Source organism: Anomaloglossus baeobatrachus, chromosome 10 (assembly GCF_048569485.1).
Source record: "Anomaloglossus baeobatrachus isolate aAnoBae1 chromosome 10, aAnoBae1.hap1, whole genome shotgun sequence".
In the NCBI taxonomy this organism is placed as follows: domain Eukaryota; kingdom Metazoa; phylum Chordata; class Amphibia; order Anura; family Aromobatidae; genus Anomaloglossus; species Anomaloglossus baeobatrachus.
Genome location: NC_134362.1, coordinates 52,701,834 through 52,729,753, shown reverse-complemented (window position 1 = coordinate 52,729,753; position 27,920 = coordinate 52,701,834). Strand labels below are relative to the sequence as shown.

Here is a 27,920-nt window from a genome sequence, read left to right as displayed (position 1 = left end):
TCTTGTCAGCACAAGAAGACTGATGAGACAAAGTTCAGGCGCTCGTGCATCATGGCCCAGTTAATAAGTTAAAGGGACTCTTCTCAGTACAGGATGACTGTTCACACCACGTACAAGTGTTCATGCATCATCGTAGGTCTAATCATTTAAGGGGACTCTTGTCAGCACAGGAGGACTGTTCACAACAAGTATAATTGCTTGTGCATCATGGCGGAGCTAATCATTTAAATACACCTTTGCACCTATTTGTTTTTGATCTATCTCCGCCTTTTTCTGCTCTATGAAGCCAGAATTGTTGATCACAGAAGAGTGGAGGGTGGAGATAGAGGAAAAACAAGCAGGAGGGAAGGTGAATTTAAATGATTAGCCCCACCATGATGCATGAGCGCCTGTACTAGATGTGAACAGTCATCCGGTGTTGAGAAGAATCCCTTTAAATGATTAGCCCCGCCATGATGCACGAGTGCCTGTGCAAGATGTGAACAGTCATCCTGTGCTGACAAGAGTCCCTTTACAGTGGAACCTCAGTTTACAAGTAACTTGGTGTGCGAGTATTTGACTATACGAGTAAAGCTTGCTGTAAATTTGTACCTCAGTTTACAAACAAGCTTTGCTGTACCTGCAAATACTCACCGCACACACTTCCGGTTCCGTACTTTCCCGGCGCTCTGACACGCTCTTGCAGTCGACACAAACACACACACACATATTATGCTCACCTTACCTTCCATTCGATTGCCGGCCTCCTGGTTCTTGTAGTCCGCTGGTACAGGATGTGTATCAGGTAACCATCGCGACGAGGGAGGAACTTCCGCTGTCAGCTGCTACTCAAAGGCAGCGTGCTGACCAATCAGAGGCAAGCGGCTCATGCCTTTGACGTCAGCGCTGTGGCAGCGGAAACTCCGGCATCGGTCGCGATGGTTGCCCGATACACATCCTGTACCGGAGGACTACAAGAATCAGGAGGCCGGCGAGGGATCAGAAAGTAAGGTGAGCATAATGTGTGCGTTTGTGTGTGTGGAATGTCACAATAGGGGACCAGGATGGGACATTGAACAAGTTGTGGAACGAATTGTCTGAGCTTGCATTATTTCCTATGGGAAATCTTGCTTTGCTAGACAAGTAACTTGGTTTACAAGCATACTCCCAGAATGGATTGTTCTCGAAAACCAAGGTTCCACTCTAAATGATTATCCCCGCCATGATGCACGAGTGCCTGTACTTGGTATGAACGGTCATCCTGTGCTGACAAGAGTCCCTTTAAATGATTAGCCCCGCCATGATGCACGAGTGCCTGTACTTGGTATGAACAGTCATCCTGTGCTGACAAGAGTCCCTTTAAATGATTAGCCCCGCCATGATGCACGAGCGCCTGTACTAGATGTGAACAGTCATCATGTGCTGCAAGTGTCCCTTTAAATAATTAGCACAACATGATGCATGAGCACCTGTACTTGGTGTGAAGTCATCCTGTACTGATAATCCCTTTAAATACACCTTCCCACCTACTAGTTTTCCATCAATCTCCACACCCTTCTTTGATTGACAGTTCTGGCTTTACAGCTCCAGCTATCCCTTTAAAACCCCCTATACAGATACTCCCTCAGTTTGAGTGAGCATGCATACGTTTGCAATGATGTGAGTAGTGTAAGACTATCTATACATTTAATGAAAATTGTGATCGGTCGTGGACTGGGTGTGTTGAGATCGTTGCCTAGTGGAGTACAAAAAAAAACAAAAACTCTTCAACTTTGCAAACCCTGTCCCCTTTTCTGCCTGTAAACAGATCTCTATCACGAGCCAAAAATGAGCAGTGACTAGTCTACAGGGTCATGGATAAGGAGAATTCTGAGGCGCAGCAAGTAATAACTCATGTGTCAGCACAGTTCTGCAAAAGTGATAACGTCCAAGTGTGAACTGCAGCAGATATGCACACACGGAAAAAAAAAGTCACAACCTGCATGAGGAAACCATGTTTATCTGCAACATACAATTCATACAGTTCATTTCATAGAGCAACATCGGTTTCCATATTTATAAGCAAAAACAAAAGTCATGAATTGGTCCCCAAAAATTGTTTTTTTTTCAGTATGAAATTTAACATTGGAAATGCTTCCGTATGGACAAAAGCCTAAAAGGAAGCAAATAATGAAAATAAACTGAGAATTACAATAAATCCCTTTCTTTCTTCCTCCTAGGCTCTATTCACACATCCATTTGTGACTATCTCAGATAAAAGGACTGATTTCTTTTCCAAATTGCTTCCATTTTATGTTCTCTTTGTTGTTTTGTCCATTGACTCTTAACGCGTCAGTTAAAAAGGGATGAAATTTGGATAGAACACTGAAGTCTGTATTTTTCTTTTATACGGATCCTCATAAATTGAGTTTCACGGCGCGGGGGGAGGGGGGTCACACTAATATGTGTATATGGATCAATGAATCTCTAGGAGTCCGGGAAAAAAAATGGATATCATCCGGACTTGTGACACGTACTGTATTTTTCGGATTATGAGACGCACGTTTCCTACCAGCAATTTGGGAGGAAAATGAAGGGTGCGTCTTAAAATCAGAATTTAGCTTACCGTGGGGTGGTGGAGAGGGGTCACAGGAGGCAGGACAATGCTGTGCACTGTGCTGCGGGCACTGCTCTCTGCAGCGCTGCTCTGTGTGGTGGGCGGCGAGGCTCTGTGCGGGAGGTGGGCGGCCGGCGAGACTCTGTGCGGCAAGTGGATGGCCGGCGAGGCTCTGTGCGGCAAGTGGTGAGGCTCTGTGCGGCAGGTGGCGAGGCTCTGTGCGGCAGGTGGCGAGGCTCTGTGCGGCAGGTGGCCGGCCGGCGAGGCTCTGTGCGGCAGGTGGCGTGGCTCTGTTGTGCAGCAGGTGGACGGCCGTCGAGGCTCTGTGCGGCAGGTGGCGAGGCTCTGTGCGGCAGGTGGCGAGGCTCTGTGCGGCAGGTGGACGGCCGGCGAGGCTCTGTGCGGCAAGTGGATGGCCGGCGAGTCTCTGTGCGGCAAGTGGTGAGGCTCTGTGCGGCAGGTGGCTGGCCGGCGAGGCTCTGTGCGGCAGGTGGCGAGGCTCTGTGCGGCAGGTGGACGGCCGGCGAGGCTCTGTGCGGCAAGTGGATGGCCGGCGAGGCTCTGTGCGGCAGGTGGCGAGGCTCTGTGCGGCAGGTGGACGGCCGGCGAGGCTCTGTGCGGCAGGTGGACGGTCGGCGAGGCTCTGTGCGGCAGGTGGCGATGGTCTCTGTGCGGCATGTGGCGAGGCTCTGTGCAGCTCTGTGCGGCAGGTGGACGGCCGGCGAGGCTCTGTGCAGCAGGTGAACGTCCGACGAGGCTCTGTGCGGCGGGCAGCTAGGCACTGACCATTCTGAAGATGTCAACGGTAAGTTCTTCAATGGTAAGTTCATCGCGTGCGCAGATGGAACTCTCAGCTTAAGCTCTCATCTGCGCAAGTGCCGACTCCGGCCGCCATTTCTTTGAAGCCCGCACCGCCAACATCTTCAGAATGGGTAGTGCCTCTCTACCCGCAGCGAGCACCAGCACACAGCAGCGCCAGCCGCCCCAGTACACAGTACTGCCGGCCGCCCCAGCACTGCGACGCAGTGAGCATATGGGCCTCCCTTTGCACTGCCCGCAGCATCGACCTGCTCCACCACTGCCTCCTGTGACCCCCCCCCCACTCCACCACCGCTGCCGCCCCCATTGGGAAGACGCCACCAGATTATAAAACGGACCCCATATTTTTTTTTGTTTTTTTTTTGTTTTTTTTACATTTTCTTTTGCTCTAAATTTGGGGTGAGACTTATTAAAATGAAAAATACGGTATTTTTGTAAATTTTCTGTATTTTCAAATGCTAAACAGACCGCACATACATCAATGTGGTCGTTCACGAGAACGGTTTTGCTCATGGACCGACAGTCTGTGTGCGTCAGGGGTTATGAGGGATGAAAGTAAAAAAAAAAAAAAAAATATATAATAATAATAAAAAATGCAACAGGCCATAGCTTTTAATGGGAGCACCACTGGTATCCTTGTGGATGTAGAAAAAATAAAAAAAAATTAAAAAAAAAACGTCGTTTTGGATGAGAAATGTCCGACTTTCATATACTAATGTGAACTTATAGTCTTAGTAAAAGATATTGAAACCAAGTATTTAGCAACAATGTCCCAATATGCTAAAGTGTTTATGAAAGTGGGAAATGTCTTGATTTTGGGAAGGGGGGAGAAATGTTAAAGTTCCAAATCAATGAAACGTCTGCAATAAGTTTTCCATTCATTATTAGAGTCCAATGAGAAAACATTAAAACCTTGCAGACGTCTATCAACGGAAGGTGACACTTATTTGAGGAGGGGGGAGGGTGTAAATACATTTTTCAGGATTAAAGCATTTAGGTGAATATGTATATATTAAAAAAAAAAAAAAAAAAAAAAAAAAGTACATTGCTGACCCGAAGGGAAAAATAAAGAAATATAAAAAAAAGGAAATCTTTTGTGGACCATGATTTCACAGTCTGATACACGTGGCCTTAAAAAGCAAAGCCACAGACACGGAAAAGGCGGTATATGCATAGTTACAGTCCGGAGATTTATACAATACGTAGACTTCAGGAAGCAACTATAGGATCCACGGTCACCGATAGCAAGATGAGAACTATGCGATATCCCAATGCTAACCAATGATGCAAGTCTCGAACGGGTAGAGATGCCGCTACCGGTCTCTAAACTGGTGGCATAAAGACGGTAAATCAAGCAGAAAATAAAGTGACAAGGCTTCTTAATGTGCAAAGCCGACACATTAGGCCAAGTCAAAAGTGGTAGATTGTTTACATGGTAAAATTATCCAGGACAATCTTTCGCTTGCGTCCTTTCACTTCCTCCTGAGGTTGCATTTTAAAGCATTCCTCAGAATGGATATAATGTAGAGCCATTTCGCTGTAGGCCTCCAGGATCCTCTGCCGCTCCTCGGCTGTGAAATCTACGGAGTAAGGGTGCACCTGGACTATGTGCCGCTTAATAGTGCTGACTTTCAGGGTGGCCAAAGTCCCACCACACACCATGCAGATGAGACCTTGACGTCGACAGTCATAATCCATCATGAATTCCGTGCGCCATCGGACCTGGTAATTACGCTTTGCACTGTTGCACGGGGGCGGCAGGGAAGGGGTAGATTTAGGGGTCTTGGACAAAACTGGCAAAACGATTTCGGGGTGAGGACTGCTGGCTGCAACATTTGATCCATTTGTTTCAGAGGTGGTTGAGGAGTCTTCTGTGTTAAAAGAAAGGATAAGAATAACAATTAAAAAAAAAAAATATATATATATAATCATAATCACACACACACACAGTATGTATATATATGCTGTATGCATATATGTACTGCATATATATATTATATACATGCAGTACATATATGCATACAGCATATATATACATACAGTGTGTGTGTGTGTGTGTGTATATATATATATATATATATATATATTATATATATACACACACACACACATACACACACACACGTGCAGTACATATATGTATACAGCACATATAAATATATACACATACAGTGTATATATGTGCATACACAGTGTAAAGTGAAACTGACTCAGTTGCCCTTGACAACCAATCAGATTCCACTTTTCATTCTTCACAGACTCTTTGGAAAATAAAAGGTGGAATCTGATTGGTTGCTAAGGGCAACTGAGTCAGTTTCACTTTACACCATGTTTGATAAATCTCCCCCTTCATAACCCTATTACACATACTGTCCACCTACTTTTGGACCACCCTGTATATTATATACAGTATATATATTATATAATGTTTTATACATCCCAGTTCCTTGTCGGCAAGACCAAGAGTCTAAACATAACGGGCCATAGTGTGTAAAGAAAACCCAACACTGTCAAAAAGGCCCTATTTCTGTGACATACACAAATAGGCAGGTCATGGGAATAAGCCCTCAAAGAGGACCAACCAGCAGGATTGTCATGTATAAAGTAAAGCCAGTGCTATACTGGAGCTAGGAGGCTGAATGTAAGCATAGCTTTTGTTTTGAGATTGGATGATTTATTTCAGAAATATGTGTAAGTAAAGTTCCAGCAATGTACTGCTACTTGATTGACAGGTGCAACAGGAAGGGAATATCTGGGTCGGGTCTTGCTATCTATTCCTGCCCCTGTCTGCCTGCCTGGTCTTCCTCCACCTGTCGCCATCACAGACTTTAGTTCTAGCTCAGGCAGACAGTCAGGGGCGGTAATAAAGAGCAAGACCTGACCCACATATTCCCTTCCTGTTGCACCTGTCAATCAAATAACACTGTATTGCTGGAACTTTACTTGCACATATTTCTGAAATAAAAACATCCAATCTCTGAACAAAACCTATGCTTACATTCAGCATCCTAGCGCCAGTATAGCACTGGCTTTACTTTATATATGAAAATCCTGCTGGTTCGTTCCCTTTAAAGGTGATGCCCCCCGAAAAATAATGAATTTCATGCACCGGTTTCTCCAGTCACCCATTCAATTCTATGGGTGCGTAAAAAAATAGATTCCATTCGGAGCTACAGTAAAGCATCTGATTTACATGGATACATATCAGTTGTGTAACAAAGGAAACTATAAATGGTCCTGTAAATTATGGACTGCACAAGGGGAACAAGTGAGAAAAAAATAGTCAATGTTTTCTGGATGAAAAGTTGCCCATATTTTTTTATATGGTCAATGATATTCTGTTATTGATATTCTGTTACTTGTATGTCATACAATGATATAAAGCCATCGCGATTGTATCTGTATGCGGTCGGCTCACCATTTATTTCTATGCAGATTTCATCCTCGCCGTGTGCCTGTTTTCCCCCTTTTCGGACTGCGACCTTTTTTTGCTCCCATTCTTCCATGACGACAGCTTTCTCCTGATCGCTCAGGTACGTGGTATCTGGGTGCTTCTGTTGGATGTGCATCTTGACGGTACTGATTTTTGGATTCATCAAGGTCGCACCGCATACCATGCAGATTAACCCATCCTTTGCTGGAGTGTAGTCCATCAGAAACTCCAGCTTCCAGCGGTCGTGCTGATACTTACGGGGGTCCTGTACTTTACCTTGAAGTCTTCCGAATGCAAACTCCCAAGAAGCACCTTTACCTTCAGACAGCACACCAGCCCAGTTAGACTCTTCCTCCTCAGGTTCTACGGGGTCACCATTGGGTAAATTTACAAAGTTCAGCCCCTTGTCTAAAATAACAGAATCAAAGAGCATTAAAAAGGTTAAGACTATAAAACAAGGCCGCTCATCACATCTTTGTTGGCATTTTGCGGCTTTTATTTTATTGGAGGAGAAAATCATGCCAAGACATTGTGAACAAACTGCAATCCAATGTATTCCAAGTTTCTGCTTAAAAAAAAAAAAAAAAAAAAGTCCTATTGTTTAAACCAGTTTTTTGTTTTTAATCTATTTTTTAAAATATTGTTTTTTTTTCCATATCATAATCTTTATTAAAACAAAAATATAAATCTTGCAATTTTCACACTGGCCACTGGGGCGGTTTTAGACACTAGCTTCTTGGTGTTTCAGGAAACAACACATGTACATAGCCAAAAGTATCAGACCCCGACTATCTTTTGAACATGAGTAAGTGTCAATGTGCAGGGAGGGGGAGAACATCACCTATTGTAATTGGTGGATCCAGTGTTATCAGCTGTGTCATTGTGCATATAGAGGGGGAGAAGGTCACCTATGGCATCATCTATTGTGATTGGTGGATCCCATGTTATCAGTTGTGTCATTGTGCAGAGAGGAGGGGGGGGGGGGGGGAGAGGTCACCTGAAACATCATCTATTGTGATTGGTCGATCTCATGTTATTAGCTGTGTCATTGCTATCCTGCCTTTGCTGATAAGGGACCTGATGAAAATTCCAGTCCTTTCAGGAAAAGTTGGCCAGTGTGAAAACTGCAAGTTTTATTTTTCTTTTCACGATCTTAACTTTTATTAATATTTCCAAAAACCTGATTTAAAAAATAAAAGTTTTCTTTTTATGGCTTCCCTCTAAAAGAGTTTGTCACCTTCCAACTAACTGTAGCCCATAGGCACGCTGTGATCGCATACAGCCCCATCCCCGGAATGTATGCCTAAGCCATTGAGCACCCTCTCATCGTCGTTCCCTTCAGGATAGCAAGGGAGAGAGGAGGGCTATGTAAAGTAGGATCCTACACTACTGCCATAGTAAAAGAAAAAAAGAGAATTTTGTTTACTTACCGTAAATTCTTTTTCTTATAGTTCCGTATTGGGAGACCCAGACCATGGGTGTTTAGCTTCTGCCTCCGGAGGACACACAAAGTACTACACTTAAAAGTGTAGCTCCTCCCTCTGAGCTTATACACCCCCTGGTGAGCAGACCCAGCCAGTTTAGTGCAAAAGCTGAAGGAGAATAGCCACCCACAAGTAAAACAGAGCAAGAGCCGGAACAACCGGAGACTCTGTCCACGACAACAGCCGGTGAAAACACGCAGAACAAGAAATTGCCAACAGGCAACAGGGAGGGAGCTGGGTCTCCCAATACGGAACTATAAGAAAAAGAATTTACGGTAAGTAAACAAAATTCTCTTTTTCTTTATCGTTCCTTTGGGAGACCCAGACCATGGGACATCTCAAAGCAGTCCCTGGGTGGGAAATAAACAGAAAAAAAACTAAGAAGTAGGCAGCACCTAACTTCACAAATGGGCGACAGCCGCCTGAAGGATGCGTCTGCCCAAGCTCGCATCTGCCGAAGCATGAACATGCACTTGGTAGTGCTTCGAAAAGGTATGCAGGCTAGTCCAAGTGGCAGCCTGACAGACTTGTTGAGCCGTAGCCTGGTGCCTGAAAGCCCAAGAGGCACCGACAGCTCTGGTCGAATGTGCCTTGATCCCCGGCGGGGGAGGCACCTGAGTACACTGGTAGGCGTCCGAAATGGTCGACCTAATCCAACGGGCTAAGGTCGGCTTAGAAGCAGAGAGGCCCTTGCGCCGGCCTGTGGTTAGCACAAAAAGAGAAGTGCACCGCCTAAGAGCAGCGGTGCGAGACACATAGATCCGGAGAGCACGCACCAGATCCAGAGTATGCAACGCTTTTTCAAAGCGATGAACAGGAGCCGGACAAAAGGAAGGTAGGGTAATGTCCTGGTTAAGGTGGAAAGGAGAGACCACCTTAGGAAGAAAGTCCGGAGTCGGACGGAGAACCACCTTGTCTTGATGAAAAACCAAAAAAGGTGACTCCGAAGAGAGCGCAGAGACTCTCCTGAGGGAAGTTATGGCCACCAGAAAGGCCACTTTCTGTGAAAGATGAAACAAAGAAACCTCCCTAAGAGGCTCAAAGGGGGGTTTCTGCAAAACCGTGAGAACCAAAATTAAGGTCCCAGGTATCCGAGGGCCGCCGGTAAGGCGGAATGATGTGAGACGCGCCCTGCATGAAGGTGCGGACCTGAGCCAGCCGAGCGAGACGCCGCTGGAACAGCACTGACAGAGCTGAGACTTGTCCCTTGAGAGAGTTGAGGGACAGTCCTAGCTGCAGACCGGACTGTAGAAAGGACAGAAGGGTCGGCAAGGAGAATGGCCAAGGAGGATGGTCGGTAGAGCGACACCAGGACAGGAAAATTCTCCAAGTCCTATGATAGATCTTAGCGGAGGAAGACTTACGGGCCCGAGTCATAGTGGAGATGACTTCAGGAGGAATACCAGAAGCCGTCAAGATCCAGGACTCAAGAGCCACGCCGTCAATTTGAGAGCCGCAGAATTCAGGCGGAAAAACGGACCTTGCGAGAGAAGGTCTGGACCGTCCGGGAGATGCCACGGCACCTCTACGGACAGATGGAGCAGGTCTGGGTACCAAGCTCGCCTGGGCCACTCCGGGGCAATGAGGATGACCCGACGGCCCTCTATTCTGATCTTGCGCAGGACTCTGGGCAAGAGAGCTAGAGGGGGAAACACGTAGGACAGACGAAACTGGGACCAGTCTTGAACCAGAGCGTCCGCGGCGAATGCCTGAGGATCGTGGGAGCGAGCCACGTAAACAGGAACTTTGTTGTTGTGACGGGATGCCATTAGGTCCACGTCCGAAGTGCCCCATTTGCGGCAGATTGACTGAAACACTGCCGGGTGCAGGGACCACTCGCCACCGTCCACGGTTTGACGGCTGAGATAATCTGCCTCCCAGTTTTCCACGCCTGGGATGTGGACTGCGGATATGGTGGACTTGGAGTCCTCCGCCCATTGAAGGATGCGTTGTACCTCCAACATTGCCAGGCGGCTGCGTGTCCCGCCTTTGTGATTGATGTAGGCAACCGCTGTCGCGTTGTCTGACTGGACTCGGATGTGCCTGTCCGCCAACAGGTGGTGAAAAGCTAGGAGAGCTAGAAGCACGGCTCTGGTTTCCAGCACATTGATCGAAAGGGCTGACTCGGACGGAGTCCAAGTGCCCTGCGCTCTGTGGTGGAGACATACCGCTCCCCAGCCGGATAGACTGGCATCCGTGGTGAGGATCACCCAGGACGGGGCCAGGAAGGAGCGCCCCTGGGACAGGGAGAGGGGCCGAAGCCACCACTGAAGAGAGCTCCTGGTCTGTGGCGACAGAGCCACTAACCTGTGCAAGGAGGAAGGCCGCTTGTCCCAACAGCGGAGAATGTCTAGCTGCAGAGGACGCAGATGGAACTGGGCCAAGGGAACAGCCTCCATTGACGCCACCATTTGACCCAGCACCTGCATCAGGCGCCTGAGGGTATAACGGCGGGGCCTCAGCAGAGAGCGCACCGCCAGTTGGAGGGACTGCTGTTTGACTAAGGGCAACTTCACAAGTGCCGGCAAAGTCTCGAACTGCATCCCTAGGTACGTGAGACTCTGGGTCGGAGTCAGAGTGGATTTGGGAAGATTGACAAGCCACCCGAATTGGGCTAGAGTGGCGAGAGTGAGCGAGACACTCCTGACAGTCCGCGCTGGATGAAGCCTTGACTAGAAGGTCGTCCAGGTAAGGAATCACTGCCAACCCCTGTAGGTGCAGGACCGCAATCACTGCAGCCATGACCTTGGTGAATACCCGAGGAGCTGTGGCCAACCCGAAGGGGAGAGCCACGAATTGGAAATGATCTTCTCCGATTGCAAAACGTAGCCAACGCTGGTGTGAAACTGCAATTGGCACATGCAGATAGGCATCTCTGATGTCGATGGACGCCAGGAAATCCCCTTGGGTCATTGAGGCAATGACTGATCGCAGAGACTCCATGCGAAAGTACCGCACCTGAACATGCTTGTTGAGAAGCTTGAGATCCAGGATGGGCCGAAAGGAAGCGTCCTTTTTGGGGACTAGAAAGAGATTTGAGTAGAAACCTCTGAACCGTTCCTGGGCGGGAACCGGTACAATTACTCCGTTGGCCTGCTAGGATGCCACGGCCTGTGAGAAGGCGGCGGCCTTGGAGCAGGGGGGAGTTGAGAGAAAAAAAATCTGTTTGGCGGGCTGGAAGAGAATTCTATCCTGTAGCCGTGGGAGATGATATCCCTCACCCACTGATCGGAGACGTGTTGCAACCACGCGTCGCCAAAGTGGGAGAGCCTGCCACCGACTAAGGACGTTGCTGGCGCGGACAGATAGTCACGAGGGGGCTGCCTTAGCGGCAGCACCTCCTGCGGTCTTCTGTGGACACGCTTTTGGGCGCCAGTTGGATTTCTGGTCCTTGGATGAGGTAGTGGACGAGGCCGAGGGCTTAGAGGACGACCAGTTGGAGGAACGAAAGGAACGAAACCTCGACTGATTCCTACCCTGGGCGGGTTTCCTGGTTTTGGTTTGTGGCATGGAAGTACTCTTCCCGCTAGTAGCTTCCTTAATAATTTCATCCAGCTGTTCACCGAACAGCCGGGACCCAGCAAAAGGGAGCCCAGCAAGGTTCTTCTTTGAAGAAGCATCTGCCTTCCACTCTCGAAGCCACAAGATCCTGCGGATAGCGAGGGAATTAGCCGAAGCCACCGCAGTGCGGTGAGAAGCCTCCAGCATGGCAGACATGGCATAGGATGAAAAAGCTGAAGCTTGGGAAGTTAAGGCAACCATTTCGGGCATAGATTCCCTGGCGAGGGAATGCATCTCCTCTAGAGAAGCAGAGATGGCTTTGAGAGCCCACACTGCTGCAAAAGTCGGGGACAACGAGGCCCCCGCCGCTTCATATACGGATTTGGCCAGAAGGTCAATCTGGCGGTCAGTGGAATCCTTAAGGGAGGTGCCATCAGCCACCGACACAACGGTCCGGGCTGAGAGCCTAGACACCGGGGGGGTCTACCTTTGGGGAATGAGCCCACTCCTTGACCACCTCAGGTGGAAAGGGGAAGCGGTCATCAGAACCACGCTTTCGGAAGCGTTTGTCAGGACAGGCCCTGGGCTTGGTCACAGCGGCCTGAAAACTGGAGTGGTTAAAGAACACACTCTTTGCTCTCTTAGGCGAGGTAAACTGGTGCTTTTCAGCCAGAGAGGGTTGCTCCTCTGATACTGGCGGATTGAGACCCAGTACAGAATTAATGGAAGCAATCAAGTCACTAACATCTGAGTCACTTTCGGACAGATCAATGGGGTACATGGAGTTAGCCTCCGAGCCCCCTGTAAAGGCATCCTCCTCATCTTGCGAGTCAGCTCCTGAATCAGAGCCGCGGGACGAGGAGGGAGAGGGAACCCTGCGTCTCTTCTTAGGAGGACGGGGTCTGGGACCAGATGATGAATCCTCTGTGAGCTCCGGTCCTGAGAGACCCCTAGCAGCAGAGGCACCCTGTGAAGGGGGCTGATGCATGTTCAGCAAAGTCCTGGACAGAAGTCCCATGGACTCAGCAAAAGACTGGGAGATAGACCTAGAAAAGGATTCTACCCAAGCCGGGGGTTCAGCCACAGGAGCCGGAGCAGCCTGAGAGACCACTGGGGGTGAGACTCCAGGCTGTGGCACCGCCAAGTTAGAGCAGGCATCACAATGTGGATAGATGCTCGGTTCAGGTAGCAGGAGCTTACATGCAGTGCATACTGAATAAAGCTTTGGAGCCTTGCTCCTCGTGTGAGACATGCTGCTGGAGTGGGGGCTCTGCAAGAGAATGAACCCCAGAGAGTATATACAGAGGTCCACAACCAGAGGTTGTGGCTTACCAGACCGCTGAAGCGGTTTGTGTGCCCTCCAGATCCCGAAGCCCGGACCTCCAAACACAGCACCCAGCAAAGATGCAGAGCGCAGACCAGCGCTGAGTGAATCTCTGTGAAAATGGCCGCCGGAGCGAAGAGAGGGGGGCGGGGCTTGCTCTGAAGAGCGGGATCTGGAGGGCCATAGAAATTTACAGGGGAGGAGACACGCACAGCAGTGGGGAGTGTCCCTCCCCTGTGCAGAACGGCCAGCGGGCGAAGCCGAGCCTGTCCCTCTGCATGAGTGACATGCGAGGGCAGAGAACAGAAACTAGGCCTCCGGCGAAGCCGGGGCCTAAATTTGAGCGGCGAGGCCGACGCGCAGGCACCATCAGCGCGGTTCTCGTGCGACAGCTAGAGAACCCGCCGGAAATGTCAATAAACACAGCAAGCACACTCTCCCCAAACAATAAAGCACAGGGACCCCCAAATATAAACATCTCAGGTACTTAGCTGCTGAGACTCAGGGCCAGGTCCCTGGGGATGAGTGCTCCGGTCCAGCAGGGTCCTGAAGGGCTGCGGATGGAGACCGGTCTCCTGCCAGGCATGGAGACCGTGCTGGCTCCCACTTCAAGCCAGAGCCCATGAGGGATGGTGAAGGAGCGCGGCATGTAAGGCTCCAGCCCTGGAAATGAACCTTAACAACACCGCCGACACAGTGGGGTGAGAAGGGACATGCCGGGAGTCCAGACGTGGACCCGCTTTTCTTCAAACTCTTTCCAAAAATCAAACAAAATCAGATGAGAATGCATGTGTGGATGTATGCCTCCTGACACAAAGCGATAAACTGGCTGGGTCTGCTCACCAGGGGGTGTATAAGCTCAGAGGGAGGAGCTACACTTTTAAGTGTAGTACTTTGTGTGTCCTCCGGAGGCAGAAGCTAAACACCCATGGTCTGGGTCTCCCAAAGGAACGATAAAGAAATACTGATATTAAGATTGTTGGTTTCTAACAAAGACAGGTAGAATGCTTCTAAGGCTATGTTCACACATGGCGGGTTTGCACATCCAACACATATTTAAAGAAGTTGTCCTCAACTGGACAACCTTTTATGTCCCCAAAGTGGTGCATAAAATTTAAGAAAATGAATTTATTTGTAGACAGGCATCTGCCCTGTCTCCCTGTAAGCTCGTAACATAAACAATGTATGAGTCAAGCAACCCATCAGCGACACAAATGTGTGTCACAAGATTGTCAGGGGACAAGGGCTCAGAGTGGAGCTTTAGAGTTTTGTTCACTACTAGGACAACTCCTAATTCCACATTTCCCCAGTTAAAATAATTAAGCCTATACTCACCTCCCGTACTGGCGCCGTTTCAGCGGTGTCGCGGCTCACATGGGGTGGTAATGTCACGCAAGCCCCACGTTCAATCAGCACCGGCTTCTGTCTCCCTGCCCTTGGACCAAATTAACAATCAACAGGAAGTGAGCTCACTTCCTGTTGATGAACTTGTTTGGGCCGAAGGTGAGGAGAAAGAAGCCGGCACTTATTGGACATGGCACTGGCATGACGTCACAACCCCACATGAGCCGTGGCACCGCTGAAACAGCTCAGCCACAGGAGGCGAGTATAGTCTTTACTATTTTACCTGGGAAGAAACATGAGGAATCAGAAGGGGTTGTCCTAGTCGTGGACAACCCCTTTAAGGACACTCCGAAACATTAATTACAAATTCCATGTTAAGAGCTGAAGATACATATTCAAAGGGGGGTAATCCTCATTTGGCTAATCAGTCGACTTGTCTATGCAGAAACTGGAAGACGTCAACTTTACGTAGAATCTAGGCACAAAATTAGAGTTGACTCTTATTAACTATGAATATATGCCCACACTTACCTCCTATAACTACTCCATCCTTATTTAGTTTTCCACCATACTTCTTTATTTCAGTCAGTTTATTTTCCCAGTCCAGAATGACCGCAGCCCTTTCCTCGGCGGTGAAGTTTCCCGTCTGTGCGTGCTTTTGTACTATGTGCCTTTTGATACTGCTCTCCTTGAGTACAGTTAGCGAGGAGCCACAATACATGCAGACCACACTCCCACGTACTGCATTGAAGTCCATCAGGAATTCCGAGCGCCAACGCAATTGGTATATGTTGTTTTGCGCAAGATTTCCGCTGTTACCCCTGGACATGCTAACCTCCCAAACTGTGGAGTCAATCCCAGCAGGAGACTGGGAATTATCACTGCTGGCCGAGGAAGTGGGTGTTGTTTCATTCTGGATGTCTGTCGGAGAGACCTTGGGTGCAATAACCCGATAGGTTTTTGAGATCTCAGCAATAGAAGGGGAGGGTTTGGGTTTGGGTTTGGGTGGCTGCAGGACTGTATTCTCCGGGAGAACAGAAACCCGGGTTATAATGATTGGTGTTGGTTTCACTGAAAAAGAAGTGTAAACGTTACTTTTCAGGTCACATTTATTATCTCTATATAACTAATACATTTTAGCTGTATTACAAACATTCCTAATATTTGCAAAACCTCCCAAAAATAATATTTCTAAGTATAAATTAAAAATTTTATGAATTTACTCACTTTTTATCACGGGAAGTCCAATTCCCACCACAGTAGATGCATGCGGCATTGGTGTAACCTTTATTATCCGCCTCTCTGTCACCTTTGGCTGCGGTTTCCGTCCTTCTCCCATTTTTGCAGTAACCTGTATCTTTTCAGCTATCGGAGCCTTTTCAGTTTTATGCTCACTCAGATCTGCGTACTGGTGGTCCTCGATCTTAACAGTTGTTATTTCTTGGTCCATATTTTGCTCTTCCGTTGATAACTCTTCTTCCTCTTTTAGCTTTATATTTAGATCGCTTGGCATCACCAGTTCATCAATCTCCTCTTTTTCTATTTTAATCTTCTCTTCCTCCAGAAGCTGGCCCTCCTTAGCTTCCCCATTCTTTACCTCCATTAGTGTAGCCTCCTTAATGTTCATATTCTCCTCTTTCTCCATTTGCTGGTCTTCCCTGGTTATCCTTTCTTCCTCCATCAAAGGTTCCTCCTTGGTTTTCATTTTGTCTTCTGCCAGCAGCTCGGATTTCTTATCCTCTTTCTCTTCGTCTTGCAGTTGGACCTCCGATGCATTCTTATTTTCTTTCTCTTGGATCTGGGACTCTGTTGCCTTCCTCTTTTCTTCCTCTTGAAACCGTGCCTCCTCAGCTTTCTTCTTTTCTTCCTCTTGCAACCGTGCCTCCTCGGCTTTCTTCTTTTCTTCCTCTTGCAACCGTGCCTCTTCGGATTTCCTCTTTTCTTCCTCTTGTAGATGAGTTTCCGGTGCTTTCACACTTTCTTCCTCCGGCAACTGAACACCGGTAGGTTTTTGCCGTTCCTCTGGCAGTGCAGACTCTTCTACTTTTTCTTGTTCCTCCAACAATTTTCCCTCTCTAGTTTTTGGCTCCTCCTCAAGAAGCTCCTTCGTTTTTTTCTTTGAGAATTCCTTTGAGAATTGGTCTTTTTTAGCTCCATGTTCCTCTCTAGTTTTCTGCTGTTCTTCTCGGATTCGCAGTTCCCTGGCTTTCCATTGTGACTCTTGCAGATGTTTCTTCCTTACTTTCCATTCCTCATCAGCCATTAGTTGTAAATCTTTAGCATCCCATTCCTCTTTATCGGGCAGTTGGGCATCTCCAGTTATTGATTCGTTATCATCCAAAAACTCCATATCGGACGTTTCAAGTTTCTCCTCTGCCATTGACTCTGTTCTACAATTTTTTGTTTTCTCTTCTCCGGATTCTATATCCTTCTCCATTTCATCGAAGGATCTTTTTGCCGTCGGCTTCTTATTTTGAGGTCTTGAATTTGGAGTTGATTGTGCCGCCTGATCACCTTTTTTAGCCAATTTCTCATCTACTTCGTCATCATCCATTTCTTCCATCTCTGGAGTCATATCTCCTTCCATATCTGGAGTCATGTCTCCATCCACCTCTGGATTCTCCTTACGATTTATCCAGGCATCAATAATCACACTCTTCTGGGTATGGGTGAACTGAAGCGACGTGGCATGAGTATTCAAAATGTGATGTTTGATGTCATTAAGTCCCAGGCTTGGTAAGGACGTTGAACAAATCATACAGTGTAGCTGGTTTCCTTGGTAGTCATAATCCATCAGGAACTCCAATCTAAACCATTGGTGAAGAGACTCGTTCATGTACTGCTCTAGCTGGGTTTTATCCATTGGAGTAGGCAAAGAACATTCTGGACTCAGCACTGGCCGCCATGTTCCTTTTGCCACTGGTGGCAGACGCCGTCTCTTCTTTTTTGGACCAGTTGGGGATTTCATACCCTCTGGGGGAAGAAAAAAAGAAAAGTAGGATACAATATATTTAAGAGAAGGAGGTAAAGTAGAATATTAAAAAAGGAAATGAGGAGACATCACAACCCTCACTACCTATCTTCTACCTTTTCTTTTAATGTCCTACAGAAATTACAGAATGTCTAACGTTTGGGGTTAAACAGTGCAGTCTTCCGTCCTTCCCTTCTTAGATAAAGAAGACCTTTGCACATCAAGCCGGCTATTTATGAACAGAAATCATTTTCAACCAATTAAGACTTTGCTCCCCTGCGAATTTCCTTAATTATAAAATAACATTTGGAATATAATGAGATTCCTACGCATTTAAGTGAATGTGCAAGGAGCAGTCCAGGAATTATTCCTTTCGAAAAGAAAGAGAGAATTTAGAGAAGAAAAACAGCTTTTCGTCAGTCACAATAAAGGGACTGGACATTATGATGAAAATACCTGATCCTTCTGATGATCATCATGGTGTCAAGGTAAAGTCGGGACAACGTGTCCGGTGAAAGTCAAAGGGCGCCGGAACACGCCAAAATCTGCAAGCTGGGCCGACTTTAATCGACTGCGTATGAGGCTATCCCCCAGAGCTGCATTTATAATTCTGCCTGCATGCTCCAGAATGTAAATTTTGCAGAAATCCTAGTTCGATGTTTGTATTCTAGGAAGTCTTCATACACTAGACACTGTACAGTAATCTAATGTAGGGAAAAGTACCTCTCCCACTGTATTAAAGGGGATGTCCATTACTTGGACAACCCCTTCTCATTCCCCTTGTTCAACCCCATAAAAATAGGCTCCAGAGATGTCTAAAGCTATGCTATGACACGCGAGCCCCGCTATCAATCAGCGCCTGGCGTCTGTCTCCCCGCCTTCGGACAACTGAGTAGGATGTGAGCGCTGCACTGACTTCCTGGTCAAAGTCCGAAGGCATGAGGAGGAAGCCGCCACTGATTGGTTGCGGGGCCCACGTGTCATAACAATGTTACGTGGGCCCCGGGAACGCAACTTAAGGCTGCTTTACACGCAACGACATGGCTAACGAGATGTCGTTGGAGTCACGGAATTCGTGACGCACATCCGGCCTCGTTAGCAACGTTGTTGCGTGTGAAACGCACAAACGACCGTTAACAATCAAAATTACCTACCTAATCGTTGATGCGTCATTCCTTTCCCGATTATCGTTGCTGTTGCAGGACGGAGGTTGTTTGTCGTTCCTGCGGCAGCACATATCGCTATGTGTGACACCGCAGGAACGAGGAACATCACTGTACCTGCGGCCGCCCGCAACGAGGAAGGAAGGAGGTGGGCGGGATGTTCGGCCCGCTCATCTCCGCCCCTCCGCTTCTATTGGGCGGCCGCTTAGTGACGCTGCACGAACCACCCCCTTAGAAAAGAGGCAGTTCGCCGGCCACAGCGAAGTCGCTAGGCAGGTATGTGTGACGGGGACTAATGATATTGTGCGCCATGGGCAGCGATTTGTCCGTGATGCACAAACGACGGGGGTGGGTGCGATCGGCAGCGACATTGCTAGCGATGTTGCTGTGTGTAAAGTGGCCTTTAGACATAAATTGAACCTTGGCCGTACCAGAAGGGAGTACAGGCTTATTTATTTTTCTTGGGGCGAACAAGGGGAATGAGAAGGGGTTGTCGTAGTAATGGACAACCCCTCTAAGCAATATTTCCAATAGTCCTGTCAATATTTTTCAAAATGCACTTTGAAAGGATAACTTTGCAGGAATGCAGGGAAAGGACTGGGGTAAAGCTATTTTCTCTGATGAAGCCCCATTCAGACTGGAACAACTCTAATAATTATCCAAGGAAGAAAATGTGAGCACTAAAATGAGTCCTATATCTGCCAACCTGAGTAACGCCACCTGGTACCATTCATGTTTGGGGGATTTTCATGCATGGAAGGGAATACCTTACAATTTTGCCTAAGAACACTGCCACGAATACAGAATAGGATCTAAACATCCTCCAAAAGCAACTTCTTCCAACGATCCAGGAGCAATTTGGTGATAAATAGGGATGATCGAATACCTCAAATATTCGGCTTCGCGAATAATTGCCAAATAGGTCGCCGCTATTCGACTATTCGTGAATATTTGATGCGCAATGTAAGTCTATGAGAAACCCGAATAACAACTATTCGGAACTAGTTGGGCTTCCCATAGACTTACATTGCGCATCGAATATTCGCATAGCGGCGACTTATTCGTCGGATATTCGCGAAGCCGAATATTTGAGGTTATTCGATCATCCCTAGTGATAAACAATGCTAGCTCCAGCCTGATGGAGACCATATCACAAAGCAAAAGTGATAACTATGTGGTTCGGTGAACGAAACATTGAATTATTTTATCAATGGCCAGGAAACTTTCCAGATCTCATGCCAATGACTATAACCTGGGGTCATTCCTCAACAAGTGTGTGGACAAACAAAAACACAGAAATTGTGAAACTCCAAACAATGGATCATCAGTCAGGACAGGGCTCAGAAGCTGATATCCAGCTGTCCAGGGCAAAGGGCAGAAGTCTTGAAAGATAAGGGTCAACACTGAAAATAATGACTCTTTGCATAAACTTTATGTATTTGTCTATAAAAATGTAAAAACGTATGGAATGTTGGTAATTGTACTTGGGTAACCATAGAAACAACCGACTTTGGCAGTTTGGCTACAGCTGAATAAATAAATTGAGGGGTGTGTCCCTACGCCGCTGCCCACTTAGCACTGATTGGACGATATCAGACCGCGTAGGGACACACACCCAACAGTCATCCATAAATTTCTAGGAGGAATAACAGAGCAACGACACAATGCAAAGAAAAAGGCGGCTTTGGCCAACGGTAAAATTTAGAAGTTTAGAGTCAAAATTATATTTTTATTCACCATCTGGAGCCCTGAATATTTGATTTTTATTTTAATATGGCAATTAGATGAAAAGCTCTGTTTGATGGCCACCCAAAACTGCACTGAGAAATGGCCTACCCACCCAAAACTGCATTGAGAAATGGTTTGATCACCCAAAACTGCATTGAGAAATGGTCTGACCACCCAAAACTGCACTGAGAAATGGCCTACCCACCCACAACTGCATTGAAAAATGGTTGACTACCCAAAACTGCATTGAGAAATGGTCTAACCACCCAAAACTGCATTGAGAAATGGTTGACCGCCCAAAACTACATTGAGAAATGGTCTGACTACCCAAAACTGCATTGAGAAATGGTCTGACCACCCAAAACTGCACTGAGAAATGGTCTGACCATCCAAAACTGCACTGAGAAATGGCCTACCCACCCAAAACTGCATTGAGAAATGGTTGACTACCCAAAACTGCATTGAGAAATGGTCTGACCACCCAAAACTGCATTGAGAAATGGTCTGACCATCCAAAACTGCATTGAGAAATGGTCTAACCACCCAAAACTGCATTGAGAAATGGTCTGACCATCCAAAACTGCATTGAAAAATGGTCTCACCATCCAAAACTGCATTGAGAAATGGTCTAACCAGCCAAACCGGCATTGAGAAACGGTCTAAGCACCCAAAACTGCATTGAGAAACGGTCTAAGCACCTAAAACTGCATTGAGAAATGGTCCACCAGACGGGCAATGCTCTCAAAGAACATGATGGAATTGAGAAAAATGAAGTCATATGATCTGGATAAAAATGTTTTTGTTTTTCTGTGAAATAAGTAATTATCATAAGCACTGAACTTTGGAAGTTATTAAAAGAAACCAGGCAAACATTCACAACTGGCACAGAATTACCTGCCATCTGCTCCTCACTTCCAGAAGGTGTCTGAGCATCAACGCTTAGGTGCGCATCCCAGCTACCAATGATGACCTCCTTCTCACAAGGAGTCCAGTTGAGGGAATAGGGGTGCTTCTGGCGAATGTGTCGCTTGATGGTGCTGAGTTTTAAAGTGGCCAGAGAACTGCCACAAACCATACAGATCATACTATGGCAGCGGGGGTTAAAGTCCATCAAATATTCTAGTCTCCAGTGGTTATGGTAGTAACGCCTGTGGTCTTTTCCAGGGATTCGGCTATTTCCTGGCCGGGAAGCCCTTTCTTGACAGGCCTCTTGCCCGGCTACTCCTCCAACGTTGTTTCGCCCCTCACTACTACTATCTGGGGAACTCCAATCAAAAGAGCCAGGGAAAAGCCCGCCAGGAAATGAATCAGACGCATCTGGATACAGGGCATCTATTGAGCTTGCATAACTTGTATCTAAAAAACAGTAATATAAAAATAAAAAAATCATGAGACCACAGAAAAAAAAAAAAAAAAAAAAAAAAGGACAAGGTATCTCTACAAAGAGAAAAAGAAAAAAAATTATTTTTGTATTTTTAGTAACCTAAGAAATACACATTTTGCAAACGAGTAACATTAAAATTGCCGGAGAGTAGAAACCCCCTTTCAAAAGCATCCAATACATGTTTTGTTTTGGCAAGGCACAGATCTGGACAAGGTTACAAAAGAATTTCTGCAGTACTCAAGGATCCTAAGAGCACAGTGGCCTCCATAATCCTTAAATGGAAGAAGTTTGGGACCACCAGAACTCTTCCTAGACCTGGCCGTCCAGCCAAACTTAGCAATCGTGGGAGAAGTAAAGAAGAACCCCAAGATCACTGTGGCTGAGCTCCAGAGATGCAGTAGGGAGATGGGAGAAACCTCTTCCAGAATGCTCTGGACCTCAGACTTGGCCGAAGGTTCACCTTCCAACAAGACAATGACCCTAAGCATACAGCTAAAATAACAAAGGAGTGGCTTCAGAACAACTCTGTGACCATTCTTGACTGGCCCAGCCAGAGCCCTGACCTAAACCCAATTGAGCATTTCTGGAGAGACCTGAAAATGGCTGTCCACCAACGTTCACCATCCAACCTGACGGAACTGGAGAGGGTCTGCAAGGAAGAATGGCAGATGATCCCCAAATCCAGGTGTGAAAAACTTGTTGCATCATTCCCAAGACTCATGACTGACTGCAGCTCTCCCAACCAGAATTTACTGCCTCATGCAGCGGTGCTTGAAAGTTTGTGGATACTTCAGAATTTTGCAAATTATCTAATGAATTTGATCTAAAACTATATCATAATTTCACACAAGTTCTAAAAGTAGATAAAATAAAGAGAACCAAAGCAAACAAATAAGATATATATATATATATATATATATATATATATATATATATATATATATATATATATATATATATATATATATATATATATATATATATATATATATATATACACATACATACTTTTTTTTATTTTTTTTTTAAATGAGGAAAATAATCCAATATCATGTCCGTGAGAGGCAAAACCTTTAGGATTAGAAGATAATTTGAAATTGAAATTGTTTTCCATCAATGGGGTCATGATCAAATGTGAGTGGGCGATCTGTTAGAACAGGGATCTATCAAAGTCTGATCTGCACAACGCACATTTTTGGAAGTGTATCATGGCACTAACTAAAGAGATTTGTAAAGGCTTCAGACGAATTGTTGATGAATACGAGGCTGGAAAAGGTTTCAAACCATCTCTAAAGAATTTGGACAGATGGTACACAAATGTAGAAAATTTAAGACCACTATTACCCTCCCTAGGAGTGGTTGAAAACACAGACCACTTCAAGCGCAAGGAAAATTATGTCACAAAGGAACCAAAGATAGCCGCTAAGCAACTAAAGGCCTCCCTCACATTAGCTAATATAAATGTTCATAAATCTATCATTACGGAAACAATGATGTCCATGGCAGTATATCAAGAAGAAAATCAATACTCTTCAAAAAAAAAAAAAATCCTACCCATCTGTTGTTTGCTAAAGATCAAGTGGAGAAGGCAGTGCCACAATATTTTGCGGAAGAATGAGAACCATAATATAACTGTTTGGATTAGATCAAAAGTGTTATGTTTGGAGAAAACCCCCCACTATACTACAGCATAAATATATATATGTATATAATCTGTGGTGGTAATATCATGGATTAGGCCTGATTTGCTGCATCTGGGACAGGACATCTTGTCATCATTGATGGAACAATGAATTCTGCATTTTATAAGCAAATCTAAAAAAATATGTCAGGATAGCTGTCCATGAACTTAATCTCACAGAACTTGTGTCATGCAGCAAGACAGTGACCCAAAGCTCCTAAGTAGTTCTACAAAAGAATGGTTAAAGAATATAGTTCAAATAACGGAATGGCCAAGTCAAGGTCCTGGTCTTACTTCTATAGAAATGTTGGGAGGGCACTAATGGGAGAAAAAACCCACCAACATAACGGATATGAAGATGTTTTCTGGGGGAAGATTTGGCTAAAATTCCTCCAACCTGATGTTCAGAACTAATCATTAATTACAGGAAATGTTTAGATGCAGTTATATACAAGAACACGAAGAGACATTGGCTCATTGTCCTCCAAAAAAATATCAAAGTCTATTATATTTCACTTATCTGTTTGACTTGGTTGTATTTATCTATTTTAAGGACTTGTGTGAAGATCTGATGTAGTTTAAGGTCAAATTTCTGCATAAAATTCTTAAGTCCTGTAGTGCCCGACGGTAGAAGGTCGCAGCGTTTGGCTACACAAACTGTTCTCTGACATTCCCTTTTTCCGCTTGGGGTGTATCCCATTTTCTTTAGGACCCTGTGGCTGTGGATTTCTTCACCCTTTCAGCTGTTAAATCTTCAGCACTTCCCTTTGTGTCTTTAAATACCCTCATTCCCCCTTACTCTGAGCTGATGATAGGTCTAATACAGTTAACAAGTCTTCGGTGCAAGCAGTCAGCTTGTATTCTTCTGGAGAGACTGTTGTTCCAGTATTTCTCACCGAGTCATCTGGAGAGACGTTAGTAGTTTACTTCCGTATTTTCATTAGAGCTTAGTGGGGTTGGCTGAGCACTCTTCCCTACCTAGGGCCTACTTCAGGGTCAGCCAGGGTCAGGTGTCCTGCTCGGCACATAGGTGAGGAACCTAATTAGGGTGGTGAGGGAAGCCAGGGCCCAGCGGTAGGTTTGGTCAGGGGTCACCGTCTCCCCCTCCCCTAGACACAGGGTTTCCCTTCCCTTTCGGTTGGACAACTGCAGTCAACAGCAAGCAATAATTACACATCTGTAGCGCAAAAAAAGCCGCAAACAGTCACACGGTAAGCACAGCAGCGGTTTATATGATGTGTAACGATGTACGTCTAATGGGGTCTACTGCCATGTTCCCCTATATTCAAAGGAATCCAAAATTCGGACAGAACACACAAACTTTGTACAAACGTATCGGCTCCAATGCAATCCACATGGAGGAAAAGCAGCTCTTACACTATATTCGCACACTCTTCTGATATGTCTAATACCCTACTCACAAAAAGCGAGAGATATTTGGATTTTGGGTGAAATTTATGTAAAAAAATCCCTCTACAGTGATATTTTATCATGAAATAGGGCATTTAACTAGAAGCAGCAATGGGGAGATCCTCATCTCAAACAATTTATTGAAACATAGGCCAACAGTGGTGGGTATAACCCACCCCCCAAAATATGGTAATGTCTCAGTAATTTGTCATGTGGCCTTTAGCATCAATTACAGTTGAGAACGACGCCTCCTGCTGGTCACATGTGGACTTATTGTCTGCGGAGGCATGGCATCCCACTCTTTTTGAATGGTGGCCCTCAGGTTATTGAAGTTCTGGGGTACAGAGTTACAGCCTCTACACGGCAACTCAGCTGATTCCATAGGTTTTCTATGAGATTCAGGTCTGGAGAATGTGAAAACCGCTGCATTTGAGGTCCCCCAGTCTACAGCAGCCGTTCCCTAATGAGCACACATTTTAGACCAGCAGCACATCTATGCAACTGGTCCAAACTGTCAATATTCAGGCATGCACAACAAAGAGGAGCAGCGTGTTTCTGAAGATAGTAGATGAGCACACCCCTTGCGCAGCAACAACCATAGCCCAACCACTATGTCCAAATAAACCTTAAAAGTGTATCGCCTGCCTTACTTTGTTAAGGCCCAATTGGAGGGACTGATTTTGGCCCATTAACGAGCACTGATGGATACTATATAATTGCCCATATATAAGGTGATTGGAGTTTGCTTATTGTCCTGTTTACACAGATGAATACTGACGGGGACTCAATGAACTCTAATACGATTGTTCTGTTCCCATACGTCAGCACACCTCCAGTTTACACCAATGTACTGTCGAGAACAAGTTTTTTTATGAATAATATTGTTCTGTCCCCATACAGTATCATGTTATCGGCAGTACACTTCCTGTTTACACTAAACAATGTGCTGCCGAGAACAATTATTTTTATGAATACGCCTGTCCTGTCCCCATAAGGTATCATGTCATCAGTAGCACACCTCCTGTTTACACCTAGCAATGTGCTGTCAAGAACAATGAATTTTATGAATACAACTTTCCTGATCCCCATAAGGTATGTGATCAGCAGCACCCCTCCTATTTACACCAGGCAATATGCTGCTGAGAACAATGATTTTTGCGAGAACAATGATTGTTCTATCCTCATAAGGTATCATGTTATCGGCAGCACACCTCCTGTTTACACTAGACAATGTGCTGCTGAGAACAACGATTTTTATAAATACAACTTTCCTGTCTTCATAAGGTATGTTATCAACAGCACATCTACTATTTACATCAGGCAATGTGCTGCTGAAAACAATTACTTTTATTAAAACGATTGTTCTGTCCCTATAAAGGTATCATTTTATCAGCAGCACACCTCCTGTTTACACCAGGCAATGTGCTACCGAGAACAATTATTTTTATGAATACGATTGTTCTATGCCTATACAGTATGTTATCGGAAGCACACCTCCTATTTACACCAAACAATGTGCTGCAGAGAACGTTTTTTTATGAATGCAACTGTCCTGTCCCCATAAGGCATGTCATTGGTAGCACCCCTCCTGTTTACACCTGATGTGCTGCCGAGAACAATGAATTTTAGGAATATGATTGTTCTGTCCTCATCAGGGATCATGTTATCGGCAGCACACCTCCTGTTTACACCAGGCAATGTGATACTGAGAACGATTATTTTTATGAATACGATTGTTGTGTCCCCATAAGTATTATGTTATCAGCAGCACACCTGTTTACACTGGACGATGTGCTCCCGAGAACAAGAATTTTTATGAATACAATTTTCCTATCTCCATAAGGTTATGCTATCAACAGCACACTTCCTGTTTACACCAGGCAACGTGCTGCCGAGAACAATGATATTTACGATTATGATTGTTCTATCCCTATACAGTATGTTGTCAGCAGTACCTCCTGTTCACACTGGTTGATGTGCTGCCGAGAACAATGATTTTTATGAATATGACTGCCCTGTCCCCATAAGGTATTGTGTTATTGGCTGCACCCCTCTTGTTTATATTGGACAATGTGCTGCCAAGAACAATTTTTATGAACGACTTTCCTGTCCCAGGTTATATCGGCAGCACTCCACCTGTTTGCACCGCACAATGTGCTGACGAGAACAATGATTTTTAGAAATACGACTGTCCTGTCCCCATAAGGTATGATGTCATTGGTATCTCGCCCTGTTTACACTGGACGATGTGCTGTCGAGAACAACGATTTTTATGAATATGACTGTCCTTTCCCCATAAGGTATCATATTGTTGGCAACACATCTGTTTACACCAGCCAATGTGCTGCCGAAAACAATGATTAATATGCTGGCATAAAATGATTCGACCACCCAAACAAAGCAATGAGTACTTTGTACCTTTGTCTGCATGGGGCCTTTACAGTATCAAGAAAAGCAATCCACAAAAAAAAAAAAATCTGTGTAAAAAAAGAATCACGATTTTAGAAGTCTCACACATTTTGCTATTAGTGTATAACGCTGCACTGCATGAGACGAACTGATGTATGCTGGGAGTTGTAGTCTCACAGCTGGAGGGCCACAGGGTGCAGTCACACCACAGCACTACACATCCCAGCATGCCCCGGAGCAGCCGGAGCCTCCCCCGCAGGCAGCAGACGCCGCCAGCCTCAGGTCACGTGTGACCTCCCGTGTGATAACCCCTTGCAGCCAGCAGGTGTCGCCAGCATCCCCGCCTTCCCTTGCAGTTACCGCCTCGCACCGCCATGAGTCACCTCTCGCTATCCGGCTCCGCCACTCACCCCCTGCGGCCTCCGCCTCCTTCATTTCCGTCAACGGATTATCCAGCTGCAGCTCGCCGCTCTCGGCAGATGCTTCCCCGGTCGGGCCCGTGTTGGGCCCCACCGTCACTTCCGGCTCCCCTTCCTGCAGCTTGGCGCTTTGCATCTCGTCCGCTTCTCGTTCCCCGGTTTTCCTTGCTGTCCGGTCTCTTCGCTTTTTTATGTGTTGTTCAGCGCCGGCGCGCGGCACAGACACGAAGGGCCCGAGGTCCACGCCGCACGCAGCACCGCACAGGAGGGCGGGG

At 46.1% G+C, this 27,920-nt stretch overlaps 1 protein-coding gene across 2 annotated transcripts; it reads right to left on the bottom strand.

Annotated features, from left to right (window-relative positions):
• Positions 1 to 3,823: 3,823 nt before the first annotated feature.
• ZFTA (zinc finger translocation associated) lies at positions 3,824 to 27,920 on the bottom strand. Of its 2 annotated transcripts, XM_075326665.1 has the most exons (6): positions 27,637 to 27,920; positions 21,237 to 21,698; positions 15,708 to 17,453; positions 15,012 to 15,551; positions 6,813 to 7,235; positions 3,824 to 5,265 (listed from the first exon to the last, which is right to left on the bottom strand). In XM_075326665.1, exons 1-6 carry the CDS (start codon positions 27,779 to 27,781, stop codon positions 4,823 to 4,825), a joined length of 3,759 nt encoding a protein of 1,252 aa, XP_075182780.1. In that variant the 5' UTR covers positions 27,782 to 27,920; the 3' UTR covers positions 3,824 to 4,822. The 2 variants fall into 2 exon arrangements, with proteins under 2 accessions (XP_075182780.1, XP_075182781.1); XM_075326666.1 differs by lacking the exon at positions 21,237 to 21,698.